Below are 15235 nucleotides of genomic sequence, written 5' to 3' on the forward strand. Positions count from 1 at the left end.
ATCAAATGAACAGAGAGACATTTCCAAAAACTAAACACTAATTCTGCAAGGTCTTTACTCATGAATTAACAGTCTTTCCCTTTTTTTATTATTCCCAAGAAGAATACAGACGTATGACCATGTATCAATAATAATAAAGCTGAATTCTCTTTAAGAGATCGATAAATTAGAAGGCAAAAGCTCATATGTAAAGTTTGGCTATACTGTGAGCTGGGAGACAACCCCATTAACTCATCAGAATACAAAATTCAGTTTTATAACTGCTTGGATAAATTTCTTCTCTAACCTTTTCCTCAACAATTAAATTCTTAAGATAACCAAGTGGTTAAGAAAAGGTCTGTCCACTCGTGGACTTATCTGCTGTTTCCTCCTCCTTGTAAGCTGAATGGCATGACAGAGCAGAGGCAGAGGCATACAATCCATTCTTAAGGTATTAAGTCAAAAAGGTCAGAGCTTCCACAGCATGGCAACAGCTCTGCAGATGCCCACATCGTGATAGTTGAAATAGCAAAGCCCAGCAAAGGTTAAAGCTGAGAGTGCCAAAAGGCCTGCCTTGGCAGCTTTCTCCAACATGTCCCCGTGAACATAGTCAGTAACAATTTGTCCAAGGCCCCTAAAAAAAAAACAAAAGCACAAATGAAAAATCACAAGTGAAGTTAGAAAGTCATAAGATAATCTTGCTGCAGAAATACAACACTAGGTTCAAAATGAAATGTTACTCCATTAATTGTTACTTTAGGGGATTCTGTGCAGCCATTTTTATAGGAAGAATTATTTCTGTGTGTGTGTGTGTGTGTGTGCGCGCGTGCGCATGCACACACGCGCGCTTGTGTGTTTTACCGGGAATTGAATCTAGGGCAATCTACCTCTGAGCCACATTCTCAGTCCATTTTATTTTTTGTTTTGAAACAGAGCCTCACTGGTTGCTGAGGTTATCCTCAAACCTGCAATCCCTCCAGTCTCAGCCACCCAAGTACTGGGGGTTATAGATGTGCACAAACACATCTGGCTATTTATACTTTTTTTTTTTTTTTGAGACAATAAACCAAAGAAACTCCTGGTAATAAAAATAAAAAATCAAAAAGAAGGAATCAACAGTTTTCTAATATTTAATAAAGATTTTTTTCATTCTTTGAAAAAATTTTTCAGTCATTTATATCAGGGGCAGTAACTAAATTCTCTATTTACAATTTTTTAAAATTGGTGGTTGATTGTACATGTTGTACAAATAGTCTACAGGGTTTTTGTTTTTTGTTTTTTGCGTTACTGGGGATGAAACCTGGGAGCATTCTACCTCCAAGCTTCTACCCCCAGCCAAATCTTTTTATTCTTTATTTTGAAACAGGGCCTAAGTAGTTGAGGCTGTCCGTGAACCACGATCCTCCTGTCTTAGCCTCCCAAATGCTGGGATTGCAAGTGTGTGCCACCATGCCCAGCTTTATATAGTTGTTCATTAATTCAAAAGGAATTTATTAAGCAGGTATTATGTACCAGATACATGTCGTAAATGTTGAGAGTACAATAATCTAGATACCATCCCAACTTTTATGGAATAAACAGTCTAGTGGAAAAAGAAAAAGTAAATTATGTGTAGTATGAGTAAATATGTTAAAAAGGATGACTTAATGAAAAGAACCTTCCAAACAAATGTGACTATGACCTGAACATCTCTAAGCAGCAGTATGGAAGTTAGTTCAGCTGGAGCACGTGGGTAAAGATCAGGGTATGTTGACAGGGGCAGATTGGAGAAGACCTTGAAGTAAACAAAACAAATTTATACTTTTTATTTGAAACATAATAGGAACAACTGACATGTTTTAAGCAGGGAATGCCCTAAGTAAGAAGTGATCTAACTCTACTACCTTTATAGCAGTTTTATTGAGATGTAACTTACACACCATACATTTTATCTTTTTAACTGTAAAAGTAGGTGTTTTTTATTTTAATAGAGTTGTGAACTATCACTGCTATTTAATTACAGAACATTTTCATCATCCCCAAAAAGAAACTTTCTATGGATTAGCCCATAATCAACAATTAATTTGCTTCTGTCTCTGTAGATCGAGATCTGCCTGTTCTGGACATTTCATATAAATGAAATCATACAGTATATGGCATAATGTTTCAATGTTCATCCATACTGTAGCATACATCAGTACCTCATTCCTTAGTATGACTGAATAATCCATTGTAACAACATGTCATATTTTGTTTTGGTATCATTCAGTTGCTGGACACTAGGACTACTTGTACATTTTAGCTAGTTTACATAGTGTGCTACTATATATAGTGTGCTATGAACATTTTCCACAAGTTTTGGTGTGAACACATATTTTAAATTCTCTTAGCTATATACTTAAAAGTGGAATTGTTGAGTTATATGTTCTCTGTTTAACCTTTTGTTGGAACTGCCAAAGTATTTTCCCCAGAGGCTGCAAGGTTTTACATTCCAAAATATAAAACCAACCTCAGGAACACTTCCTATTGGCTGTGTGTGTGTGTGTGTGTGTGTGTGTGTGTGTGTGTGTGAGAGAGAGAGAGAGAGAGACTAGGGATGGAACCCAGGGACACTCCACCTCTGAACTACACTCCCAACCCTACTTTATTCTTTTGAAATAGAGTCTCACTAAGTTACTGAAGCTGGCTGCAACCAGTGATCCCCTTGTCTCAGCTCCCCAAATACTAGGATTACAAGCACGCACCACACATGGCTGCCCATTTTTATTTCTTATCACCGCCATCCTAACTAGGTGTGAAGTGATATCTCATTACAGTTTTTTTTTACAAATTTGCATTTCTTTAATGACAAATTGATATACAATTCTCTATGTATTTACTGACCATTTGTGTATATTCTTTAGAAAAATTGGCTATAGTGTGGGAAATGAAAAGCAGGGAGAAAGGACAAAAACAAAAGCAAAACACTAGTTAAAAGGTAACTGAAGTAACCTAGGCAAGACGGTATCACCTAGATTTATGACCAAGGAGATGATGTACAGTCACAATTGAGGCTAATTTCTGAAGAGAGAAGCAACAGCATTGATGGTTCAAATGTAGGTAAGACAGAAAGAAATAGCTGAAATGACTCCTAGAATTTTTAGACTGAGCAACTGGATTTAACTGAGGAGGAGGTTGTAAGGCAAAGTAATTTGGAAGAAGGAAAAAAGAGTGATTTGGGCAATGTTAAAAGTAAATGTTTATTTCTTTTTTGGAATGACACAAGTAAGGCACGATGGTGTGTGCTTGTAATCCCAGTACATGCAAGGTGGAGACAGGAAGATTGCAGGTTTGAGGCCAACCTTTACAATTTAGTAAAGACTGAAGCGTAGTTCAGAGGTACAATGTCCTTGGGTTAAAAAAAAAAAAAAAAAGAACGACAACTGGGTGCAGTGGCCCATAATCCAAGTAATTTAAAGGCTAAGAAAAGAGGACCTCAAGTTTGAGGCTAGCCTCAGCAACTTAGCAAGACCCTGTTTCAAAATAAAAACAAAAACAACCATAGATAGAGCACACCCCTAGGTTCAAGCCTCAGTATCACCAAAAAAATTTGGAATGACTATCAGAGATCAAGTGGATATGTTAATTAAACAACTGGGTATATACTTTTACACCTCAAGAAGTCAAATCTGAGTTCACCTACTTAAAGGGAACAGGAAAAGAGGTGAAGAAAGCTGAGATGAAGCCCTGTGGATATTACCATGCAGAGGTCAGAAAAGAGAAGCTGGCAGAGAAAACATCTAGAGAGCCAAAGAAAGTGATTTAAGGAGATAATGGTCAATGGAACTGAATGCTGCTCAGAGTTTAAGTAAGTGCAAGGCAGAAAATAGACAACTGGATTTGGAAATAAGTTCTTGGCCACCATGGTACAAATGACTCAAGTTACACAGCTGACATAAAATCCCAATTTATATCAGTTAAATGAGATTGTATGCTAAGGAATTGGAAGCCGGGCATGGCAGGACCTGCCTGTAATCCCAGAACTTGGGAAGCTGAGACAAAAAGATTGCAGTTTTGAGGCCAGCCTCAGCAACTTAGTGAGATCTGGTTTCCAATAAAATGCTAAAAAATAGGACTAAGGGTGAAGCTCAGAGGTAGATTGCCCCTAGGTTCAACCCCCAGCACCACACACACAAAAGGACTTGGAAGCCGGGAGGCTGAGACAGGAGGATCACGGTTTGCAGGCAGCCTCAACTACTACTTAGTGAGGCCCTTTGCAACTCAGTGAGACCCTGTTTCAAAATAAAGTATAAAAAACAGGGGCATAGCTCAGAGGTAGAATGCCCCAGGTTCCGTCTCCAGTAGCACAATTATAGACAACTCACGTAATTCTTTTGTGTGTGTGTGTGTGTGTGTGTGTGTGTGTGTGTGTGTGTTACCAGTGATAAAACTCAGGGTGCTCTATACTATTTACTTACTTACTTACTTACTTATTTATTTATTTATTTATTTGCGGTACTAGGGATTGAACCCAGGGGCATTATACCTCTGAGCTACAACCCCAGCCACCACGCCAGCTTCACGGTGTTCTATTATTGAACTATATATTCATTCACTCACTCATTCATTGATTCATTGGAACTGAGTATTGAACCAAGGAGTATTCTATCACTGATATACACCTCCTATACACCTCCAGCCCATTCCCTTTTATTTCTATGTGAAACTGGGTCTTGCTAAGTAGTAGTAGAGGAGCTGACCTTGAACCTATGATCCTGTCTCAAACTCCCAAGTGCTGGGATTACAGGCATGTACCACCAAACCCAGCTCCTTTTTTTTTTTTTTTTAAATATTTAAACAGGGTCTCACTAAATTGCCAAGGCTGGCCTCATATAGATGCTCTTCCTGCCTCAGACCTTCCCAGTCACTGGGATTACAAGCATGCGCCACCATACCTGACTTCAAATAATATTTTTTCTGTGAAAAGAGTAAGAGGGGCAGGCGCAGTGGCACGTATCTATAATCCTAATACTTGGGAGGTTCAGACAAAAGAATCACAAGTTTGAGGCCAGCTTTGGAAACTCAGTGAGACCCTATTTCAAAATAAAAAGGGGCTGGAGCATAGCTTGAAATAGAATGCCCTGGGTTCAATCTACAGTACCCAAAAGGGAGTGGGGGGTAAGAAAATTAGCAAGTGGAGGAGAAATGGGAGTCAAGAAATCAACTCAAATAAAAATGTATTTATTTAGGATTATTCTCTTATTCTGAAATTCTATTAATTTAGCTAGATCTCTTTCCAAGAAATAGACTTAGAGAAATATAACTGTACTTGTGGTCTGAGTATTCCATATGCAACCAGAATCCCTTATTTTGAAAGGTCTATCTGGTAAGAAAGACCTAACCAATTCTATAAAACCTGGTAAGTAAAACCCCCTCTAACATTATCCAGACTACCACTCTGACAAGACACTTAACCTCCCTGGGATTTTTTTTTCTTTTTTTTTTTTCTTTTTGTTTTTTTTGGGGGGGATTTTTTTTTTTTTTTTTTTTTTTTTTTGGTGGTACTGGGGTTCCTGGAAGCCCTTCTACCTTCGGGCTACACTCCCAGACCTATTTTTTTTTTAATATTTTTATTTGGAAACAGGGTCTCTTAAGCCAGCACGGCTGACTTCGAACCTGCGTGATCCTCCTGTCTCGGCCTCCCAAGCGCAGGGATTACAAGCGTGCGCCACCATGCCCGGCTTTAATTCACACTTTTGAAGAAAAAAAAAAAAGTTAAGATATTCCAAGACTTTCCAGTTTTAACAACCTCAAAACATCGTCCATCTCTGCCCAATGATGACATATTGTCTTTGCAAAACAACTCAAGACTCAGTCTGGTGTGATGGCAACTACTCACCACTTGGGAAGGTTCAGGAGAGAATGATTCCAAATTGAAGGCAAACCTGGGCAATTTAGTGAGACCCAATCTCAAAATTAATTAAAAGGGCTGAGGAGCCGGGCATGGTGGCACACACTTGTAATCCCAGCATTCAGGAGGCTGAGACCGGAGGATCACGGTTTGTGGACAGCCTCAGCTACTTAGTGAGGCCCTCTGCAACTCAGTGAAAACCGGTTTCAAAATAAAGAATAAAAAATAGGGCAGGGGGTGTATCTCGGAGGTTGAATGCCCCTGGGTTCCATCCCCAGACCCGCCAAAAATAAAATAAAATAAAAAATAAATAAAAGGGCTGAGGATGTAGCTCAGTGTTAAAGCACTTGCTTAGCATGAATGAGGCCTTGGCTCAATCCCCAGTACCAAAAAAAAAAAAAAAAAGTGTAAAAACAACAGACAGAGGCACAACTCAAGGAATTCAACCTGTTACTCACACTTCTTTTAGAAGGTTCATTACTTAGAAAGTCTTTAAATTATGTAAGATAACCAGGTGTGGTGGTGAACGCTTATAATCCCAGTACTTGGGAGGCTGAGACAGGAGGATTGTAGGTTCAAGGACAGCCTTAGCAAGTACTGAGACTCTCACTAACCTAGTGAGACCCTGTATCAAAATAAAAATTAAAGAATAGGGCTGGGGGTGTACCTCAGAGGTGAAATGGCCCTGGGTTTCATCCCCAGTGCTAAAATAGTAATAATAAGATAATATAAATAGAAGCTAAATGTTCATTCACTGAGAAAGTATTTAGCATATGCTTTGTGTCAGATACTATTCTAGACAAAAGTTACAACAGCAATCAAAGAAAGTAAAAAACTCATCTTTTCTTTTTACGGTACTGGGGACTGAACCCAGGAGCATTGTACCTTGGAACTACACATCTAGCACTTCTTTTTCATTTTTGCAGGTCTGGGGATAGAACCCAGGGGCAGTCGACCTACAAGCTACACCCCCTTCCCTTATTTTTTTGTATCCTTTATTTGGAAACAGGGTCTAAGTTGCAGAGGGCCTAAGTAGCTGAAGCTGTCTGCGAACTGCGATCCTCTGGTCTCCCGAATGCTGGGATTACAAGCGTGCACCACCACGCCAAGCTCACATCCAGCACTTCTAATTTTGCTACAGGGTCTTGCTAAATTGCTGAGGCTGGCCTCAAACCTTAGATCCTTCTGTTTTTAGCCAAGCACTGGGTTACAGGCATGCATTACCACAACACCCAGCTTATTTTTTTTTTTAAGGCAAGATTGCACTATAATATCTAGGGCTGCACATTTCAAAAATAAAACTATAACAAAATGCAAGAAAGTGATTACTATGAAAGCCAGGTAAATGGTTCCAGGCAAGAGAAAATATTGAACAGTTATGACTGAGATGGAGCACAAGGAAGAGGCTACTGGAATACATGGCAAAATTTTACTTTATTTTTGTGGTGCTGGGGATTGAACCTAGGGGTATTCTACCTCTGAACTACACCCCCATCCCGATTTTTTCTTTATTTTGAAACAGGGTCTCACTAAGTTTCGAAGGGCCTCATTAAGTAGCTGAGACTGGCCACAAACCCAGATCCTTCTGTCTTAGCTCCCAAGTACTGGGATTAAAACATGCACCACAAACCTGGCAAAATTTTATTTTATTTTTGGTGGTACTGGGGCTAGCTCATTCTATCTCTGAGCTAAATCCCAGCTCTTTTATTTTGAAACAGAGTCTCACTAAGTTGCAAAGGGCCTCACTAAGTTGCTAAGGCTATCTGAAAACTTGTGATCTTCCTGTCTCAGCCTCCCAAATACTAAGATTACAGGTGTGCACCACCAAGCCAGGTTAAAATTCCATTTTTGACCTGGGTAGTATTCCTGATAATTCATTAAACAGTAGATCTGATTCTTGTGATTTTTCTGTAGCTACTTTCATTATGAGGAAGGAGTGTGGGTGCAAAATGATAAATATACAGAATAATAAAAGATATAGCATATTAGAAGGTAATGTGTGCTACTAAGAAAATTCAAACAAGAGAGAAAGATAAAGAATATAACATAGCCGGGCGTGGTGGTGCACGCTTGTAATCCCAGCACTTGGGAGGCCGAGACAGGAGGATCATGCAGGTTTGAAGCCAGTCTCAGCTACTTAGGCTCTCAGCAACTTAATGAGACCCTGTTTCCAAATGAAGTATAAAATAGGTCTGGGGATATATCCCAGAGGTAGAAACGCCCCTGGGTTCCACCCTCAGTACCACACAAACAAAAATAAATACATAAATACATACATACATACATAAATAATTAAAGCAAATGTCTTAAATTTGAGCCAGGTGTGGTGGTACACGCTTATAATCCCAGCACTTGGGAGGCTGAGACAGGAGGATTGCACAAGTTTGAAGCCCGCCTCAGCTACTTAGTGAGGCTCTCAGCGACTTAGTGAGACCCTGTTTCCAAATAAAATATAAAATAGGTCTGGGAGTACAGCCTGTAGGTAGAAAGACCCTGGGTTCCACTCCCAGTACCGCCAAACAAACAACAAAAAAAAAAAAACCCACAAAAAAACACTGTAATTATCAATAAGTGCTTAGTGAAGGCTTTCTTGAAAGGTGGGATTTATAATCTGAAGGAAATGAGGGAACAAAAAAAGAATTTTAGAGCCGGGCGTGGTGGCGCACGCTTGTAATCCCAGCATTCGGGAGGCTGAGACCGGAGGATCTCGGTTCGTGGCCAGCCTCAGCTACTTAGTGAGGCTCTCTGCAACTCAGTGAGACCCGGTTTCAAAATAAAGAATAAAAAATAGGGCAGGGGTGTAGCTCGGAGGTCGAATGCCCCTGGGTTCCATCCCCAGACCCGCAAAAAAAAAAAAAAAAAATTTTAGCTAGAAAGAACAGAAAGAGTAAGTCTCTGAAGCCCAGAGTGTCCCTGGTGTGTTGGAGAAATATCAAGGAAGCTCATGTGAATGAAAGAGAACAGCCTGCAAAAAGGGAAGTGGGGCTGGGGGAGGGGGTCATTTAGAGAGAAAGAGAAAGTCTTTCTACGTCACCACGCTGGCCTTGAGCTCCAGATTCTCCTATCTCAGCCTTCAAGTAGCTACAACTACAGGCAGACCACCACACCCCCAGATCATATAGAGTCCATAGACCACGGTTAAGAATTCTGGTTTTAGCCAGGCATGGTGGCTCACACTTGCAATCTCAGTACTTGGGAGGCTGAGACAGGAGGATCTTGGTCCGTGGACAGCCTCAGCTACTTAGTGAGGCCTCCACAATTTAGTGAGACGCTGTTTCAAAATAAAGAATAAAAAATAGGGCTGGGGGTGTCGCGCAGAGGTCGAATGCCCCTGGGTTCCATTCCTAGTACTGCAATCAATCAATCAATAAGAAGTTTTCTACAGTTCTTGAGTACCTCCACCCACTTCTCCCTCATATACAGGAGGCAAGCTCACAGCAAACAAAGTCGGCAGATAACATAATATGAAGGGACTGCTGTACTTGCCAGTGACTGTGGAGAGTGAGAACCGCAGCCAGGGAGTAGTCCACCGCAGAGCAGGGATTCAGATACGCAGCTGGCATCAGGCCCAGGAGCAAGACACTGACAACCCTCTCACCAGTCCAATGGAGAGATGCAGCCTTGGAACCAGCTTCAAGACAGACCAGATGAGGAAGAGTTGAGGGAACATACACACACTTCTCACCTTCAACATTCACCAATGGCAAACTGTATACATGTAAGATTTAACTCTGAGCATCAAGAGGATACAATATAAACACACATCCCTGAGAGAAGCTACATCCTTTCTTTGATGTCTTTTAGCACAAGGTGCCTCCGTGCCTGAATATATTGATTAGAAGAGAGACAGATCTACCATCGTCTTGCTTTTTCTAAGCAAGAAGTGGCCAAAATATCTTTGTGTATTAAGCCAATCTTGAATTTCAGTGAAATACATATCTATGAATATAAGTTGGTGGTGTCTGATAAATTCCATTAAAACAATACTCGTTTATTGATACTTTCTAATCTTTGGAAGTAATACGTATTATCCTCCTGAAACAAAGTTAAACCAGTCAAGTTTAAGAGAAGCAAAAGTCTGAGGTCAATTCTTAGGATCATAGTTCTTCTGTCCTTTTACTTATTAGTCCAATACAAATGAAATGTGAAAGTTTTAAACAAGTGAAACATAAGCTTCAAACATCTCTTTGAGAGGCTCTTTTCTTGGGGGAGGAGGTTTAGAGACTCTATAGGGATTCTAATAAAAGGATTGAGTTTCTTCCCAGAAAAATGTGCATGGGCAGCACCCTCCTCAAAAAAAGTTTAAAAAACACGGGCAACTACACTTGCCTACTATCTCCCAGCTCAGATATAACTGTGAAAGTCGATGACATAAAATACTGGTCTCAGCCAGTCTGTTAATCACCTTCATATTTTCTAAGGCTAATATCTGAACAGTTTTCATCTAGGAATACCATACTGCTTTAAATCAACATATAAAAAGCTGGGCGTGGTGGTGCACACTTGTATCTCAGCATTCGGGAGGCTGAGACCGGAGGATCGTGGTTCACAGATAGCCTCAGCTACTTAGTGAGACCATGTTTCAAAATAAAGAATAAAAAATAGGGCAGGGGGTATAGCTTGGAGGTTGAATGCCCCTGGGTTCCATCCCCAGACTCGCAAAAAAAAAAAAAAAAAAAAAAAAAAAATCAACATATAAGCAAGACAATTCTAGTTATACAGTCTATGCAGTTCATAAGATATAACTTTTAAAACTGTCAATTATTCACATCTGGCTCTTCTCCATTAACTAAATAAGAACATTCTACCTCCAAGCAGCACCCCCAACTCTATTTGTTATTCTTTAACTTGAAAACAGGCTCTTACTGAATTGCAAGGGGCCTCACTAAGTAGTAGCTGAGGCTGGCTGTGAACTGTGATCCTCCTGTCTCAGCCTCCCAAATGCTGGAATTACAAGCATGCACCACCATGCCTGGCTTTTTATGAAAAAATATTATTGTTGTTGTTGTTGTTGTTGTTGTTGTTATTATTATTATTATTATTATTATTATTATTATTTGATTTTTCTGGTGGTACTGGGGTTCCTGGAAACCCTTCAACCTCCGGGCCACACTCCCATACCTATTTTGTATTTTTTAATTTGGAAACAGGGTCTCTTACGCCAGCGAGGCTGGCTTCAAACCCACGCGATCCTCTTATCTCCGCCTCCCAAGCGCAGGGATTACAAGTGTGCGCCACCACGCCCAGCCAAGATAAATTTTTAAGAAAAAATTTTTAAGAAAAAAAAGACTTAGGCCAGAAGGTCCTCTATGAGTATTAATGGTATCAACCATGCTGCCCTTTGCCCTAAGGTGGAAACTAGATCTTCATTTGACAGAGATGGACTTGAGAGTTCCCCTAATAGACACCTATCAAAGACATGAAGCCAAGCATGGCAGTGCACACTTGTAATCCCAGTACTTGGGATGCTGAGACAGGAGAATCCCAGGTTCACAGACAACCTCAGCTACTCAGTGAGGCCCTCTACAACTTAGTGAGAGCTCGTTTCAAAATAAAGAATAAAATACAGGGCTGGGGGTGTAACTCAGAGGTAGAATCCCTATGGGTTCAATCCCCAGGACTGCAAAAAAAAAAAACCAAAACAAAAACAAAACAAAAACAAAAAATCACACACATTAAATAGGGCTGGGGGTATAGCTCAGAGACAGAATGCCCCTGGATTCAATCCCCAGTACTACAAAGAGAAAAACAAAACAAAACAAAGACATGGCAAAGATGGTCAGGGCCAGGAAAGAGGCAGTGATGGAAAGACCATACCGTGGCGGCTCGGTGACAGGTGAATGTGCTGTGTTCCACACCATCCTGGGGTAGGGCGGTCCTGGAGAAATGCTGAGACGCAGGCAGGTCTGACCAGTGGGGGTCGGAAGAGCAGAGCTGAGGAAAGAAACATTACAACAATCATAAGCACCTCTTCTCCTTCTCTTTCTTTTCTTTCCCTTTTTTTTTTTTTTCTGTGTGTGGTACTTGTGATTAAACCCAGGGATATTCTACCTCTTAGCTATACCCCCAGCCCCATTTTATTATATATGTTTTGAAACAGTCTTGCTAAATTGCTGAGACAGACCTCTAACTTGTGATCCTCCTGTCTCAGCCTTCCAAATACTGGGATTACAGGTATGTGTTATCATAGCTGGCTAAGAACCTCTTCTTTATCAGGATTGACAGACTTTCTAAATGATCGCAATAATGGTAATATGTCATCTGTGAAATGAAGATAGCATTGATTTTACTGGAAGTTAACAGTAAATTAAGTCAAATAGTAGCCATCAAAAGATCAAAGAAGCCGGATGTGGTGGTCCATGCTTGTAATCAAAGCATTCAGGAGGCTGAGACAGGAGGATCGTGGTTTGCAGACAGTCTCAGCTATTTAGTGAGGCTCTTTGCAGCTCAGTGAGACCCTGATTCAAAATAAAGAATAAAAAAAATAGGGCTGGGAGTGTAACTCAGGTAGAATGCCTCTGGGTTCCATCCCCAGTACCACAAAAAGAAAAAAAAAAAAAATCAAAGAATCAGCCGGGCATGGTGGCACATACTTGTAATCCCAGCATTTGGAAGGTTGAGACAGGAGGACCGCGGCCAGCCTCAGCTACTTAGTGAGGCCCTTTGCAACTCAGTGAGACAGACCCTGTTTCAAAATAAAGAATAAAAAATAGGGTTGGGGGTGCAGCTTGGAGGTAGGATGCCCCCAGGTTCCATCCCCAGTACTACAAAAACAAACAAAAGTGATCAAAGAATCAATTGATCACTTAAGTAAAAGGACCTCTCTTTTATTTTTTTTAAATGACAGCTTCTAATCCAGGCATGATGGTGCATGCATATAATACCAGTAGTTGGGAGGCTGAGACAGAAGGATCACAGGTTCACAGCCAGCCTAAGGTGTGTGTGTGTGTGTGTTTATTCTTTACTTTGAAACAGGGTCTCACTGAATTGTAAAGGGCCTCACTAAGTAGTAGCTGAGGCTATCTGCAAATCATGATCCTCCTGTCCCAGCCTCCCAAATGCTGGGATTACAAGCATGCGCCACCATGTCTGGCTTTATTCTTTATTTTGAAACAGAGTCTTGCTAAGTTGCAGAGGGCCTCACAAATTGCTGATGCTGGCCAGGAACCTGTGATCCTCCTGTCTCAGCCTTCTAAGTACTAGAATTTGAAGCGTCCACTACCATGCCTGGCTTACAGCCTCAGCTATTTAGTGAGGTCCTGCACAACTTAGTGAGACTATGTTTCAAAACAAAGAATAAAAAAGTAGGAAAAAAATAGGGCTGGGGGCTGTAACTCAAAGGTAGAATGCCCGTGGGTTCATATCCCAATACCACACACAAAAAGATATCTTCTTTCTCTCTGTTTATCTGTTTACATCTAATATTTGCTACACTCAAGAAGAAATTCAGTCTAGTTCAGGAAGTTCACCTGCTATGTAATCTTCAAGACCAATACCTCTACTTATACTCTTCGACCACTTCTATCCCCTTTTAAATCCTTTCAATTTTTGGTATTTATTTATTTAGTGGTACTGGGGATGAAACCCAGGGGCATTCTACCTCCAAGCTATACCTCAGCCCTATTTTTTATTCTTTATTTTGAAATAGGGTCTCACTGATTTGCAAAGGGCCTCACTAAGTAGTAGCTGAGGCTGGCCGCAAACTGCAATTCTCCTGTCTCAGCCTCACAAATGCTGGGATTACAAGTGTGCACCACACACCTGGCTTCCTTTCAGTTTTAAAACAGAACTCTTGGTTAAAAAACAGACAGCCAGGAGCACTGGTACATATCTGTAATCCTAGTACGTGGAAAGACAGGAGGATTGCAGGTTCAAGGTCAGACTTAGCAACTTAACAAGACCTTGTCTCAAAGTTTTAAAATGGGGGTGTTGTAGGGGGTAGCTCAGTGGTAGAATGACTCTGGGTTCAATCCCCAGCACTACAAAACCAACCAACTAAAAGAAGTCAGCCATAAGTGTAACCAGCTGTAGCACTTATTAGCTGGGAGAAAAGAGCTAAAATAGGCTAACCCTTGATTTATTCATTTGTAAAAGAATAATAGCACTTACTTCACGATACTGTTAAAAATCAAGATGCTGTATGCAAGGAGGTTACAGTCACCAGAATGTTAAAGAAACAAACACAAATGAAAAGGTAATTACTGTCCAGTGTCTTTTAACTTTTCCTCCTTTCCCTTTGGCCATTTCCCCTCAATGTACTATACTCAACCCTTCCCCTGATTCTGTGTCCTTTAAAGAACGCTCATTCAACCTTTCCCCTGCTCTCTTTCGTCTTTCTCTTTCCAATTTACTTCTGTAAAGTGTTTTATTATTCTGCAAATAATTGACACTTTGGGGGGAGGGATTGAAAGTAGAGGCATTCTACCTCTAAGCTACACCCAGCCCTATTTTATTTTTTATACTTTTATTGGTGCATTACAGTCTCACATTATAATTTTTTTTTATTTTGAAACGAGATCTCATTAAGTTGCTGAGGGTCTAGCTGAGTTGCTGAGGCTGGCCTCGAACCTGTAATCCTGTCTCAGCCTCCCAAGCACTGGGATCAATACAGACAAGTGCCAACTCGTCTGACTACCTGTATTTTCCCTAAAAGAAAAAAGCTTTCTGAGAACAGAAATTGTGTTTTATTCATGTTTGTATCCCAGAATTACTAGAGTACCTAGAAGAACACAAATGCCCGGTTAAACAATTATCAAACGGATCCTCTACACCTGCACTCAAATACACCAAGGCAGGGGAAACACCAAGACCAGGCATTGGGGCTCAGATCTTGGTCCTCTTTCCCGATTCAAGGTGGGCACATTCTCAGAACAGTGGATGAGGAGGGCAGAAAGGGAGAGGAAGGTCTTTGTGGAATACCCTCGGGAGCACGGTAACTTCCAGAGGGGGCTTGCTTTCAAATTACCCCATTACGCAGACGTGGTGGCGCTCAGTAATCCCAGTACTAGGGAGGATGAGACAGGAAGATCGCAGGTTCGAGATCAGCCTCAGCTGTATAGCGAGCCTCTCAGCAACCTAGCGAGACACTGTTTCAAAACAAAACATTAAAAAGGGAGTGGCTCGGAGGGAGACAGCCTCTGGGTTCAATCCCCAGTAACACACACACACACACTCACACGCACACACACCCTCACCTCGGCCTCCTTGGGCGCCGCAGAGGACACTCAGCCTCAACAGAACCGCCATCTCGCTTTTGAGAGCTCAAGGTCATCCACCACCCCGGAAGCAGTTTCGCGACAACTCCTACCCCGCGGCGACGAAAAAGAACGCCAGAGAAAAGGCGCCGAAGGAACCGGAAGCCGGGGCGGCGCGCCCCGCGCATGCGCA

General features: G+C 41.2%; 1 protein-coding gene across 2 annotated transcripts; it reads right to left on the minus strand.

Moving 5' to 3' along the window:
- Window positions 1-447: 447 nt before the first annotated feature.
- SDHD (succinate dehydrogenase complex subunit D) lies at window positions 448-15094 on the minus strand (the record flags this gene model as incomplete). 2 transcript variants are annotated; one of them, XM_080701190.1, is made up of 4 exons in its annotated part: window positions 448-613; window positions 9335-9479; window positions 11666-11782; window positions 15043-15094. In XM_080701190.1, the coding sequence occupies 4 exons, from the start codon at window positions 15092-15094 to the stop codon at window positions 448-450; spliced, it is 480 nt and encodes a 159-aa protein (XP_080557316.1). The 2 variants fall into 2 exon arrangements, with proteins under 2 accessions (XP_080557316.1, XP_080557317.1); XM_080701191.1 differs by lacking the exon at window positions 11666-11782.
- Between the last annotated feature and the right edge of the window lie 141 nt (window positions 15095-15235).

The sequence above is a fragment of the Muscardinus avellanarius genome (genome assembly GCF_963383645.1).
Source record: "Muscardinus avellanarius genome assembly, chromosome: 1".
Taxonomy (NCBI): Eukaryota; Metazoa; Chordata; class Mammalia; order Rodentia; family Gliridae; genus Muscardinus; species Muscardinus avellanarius.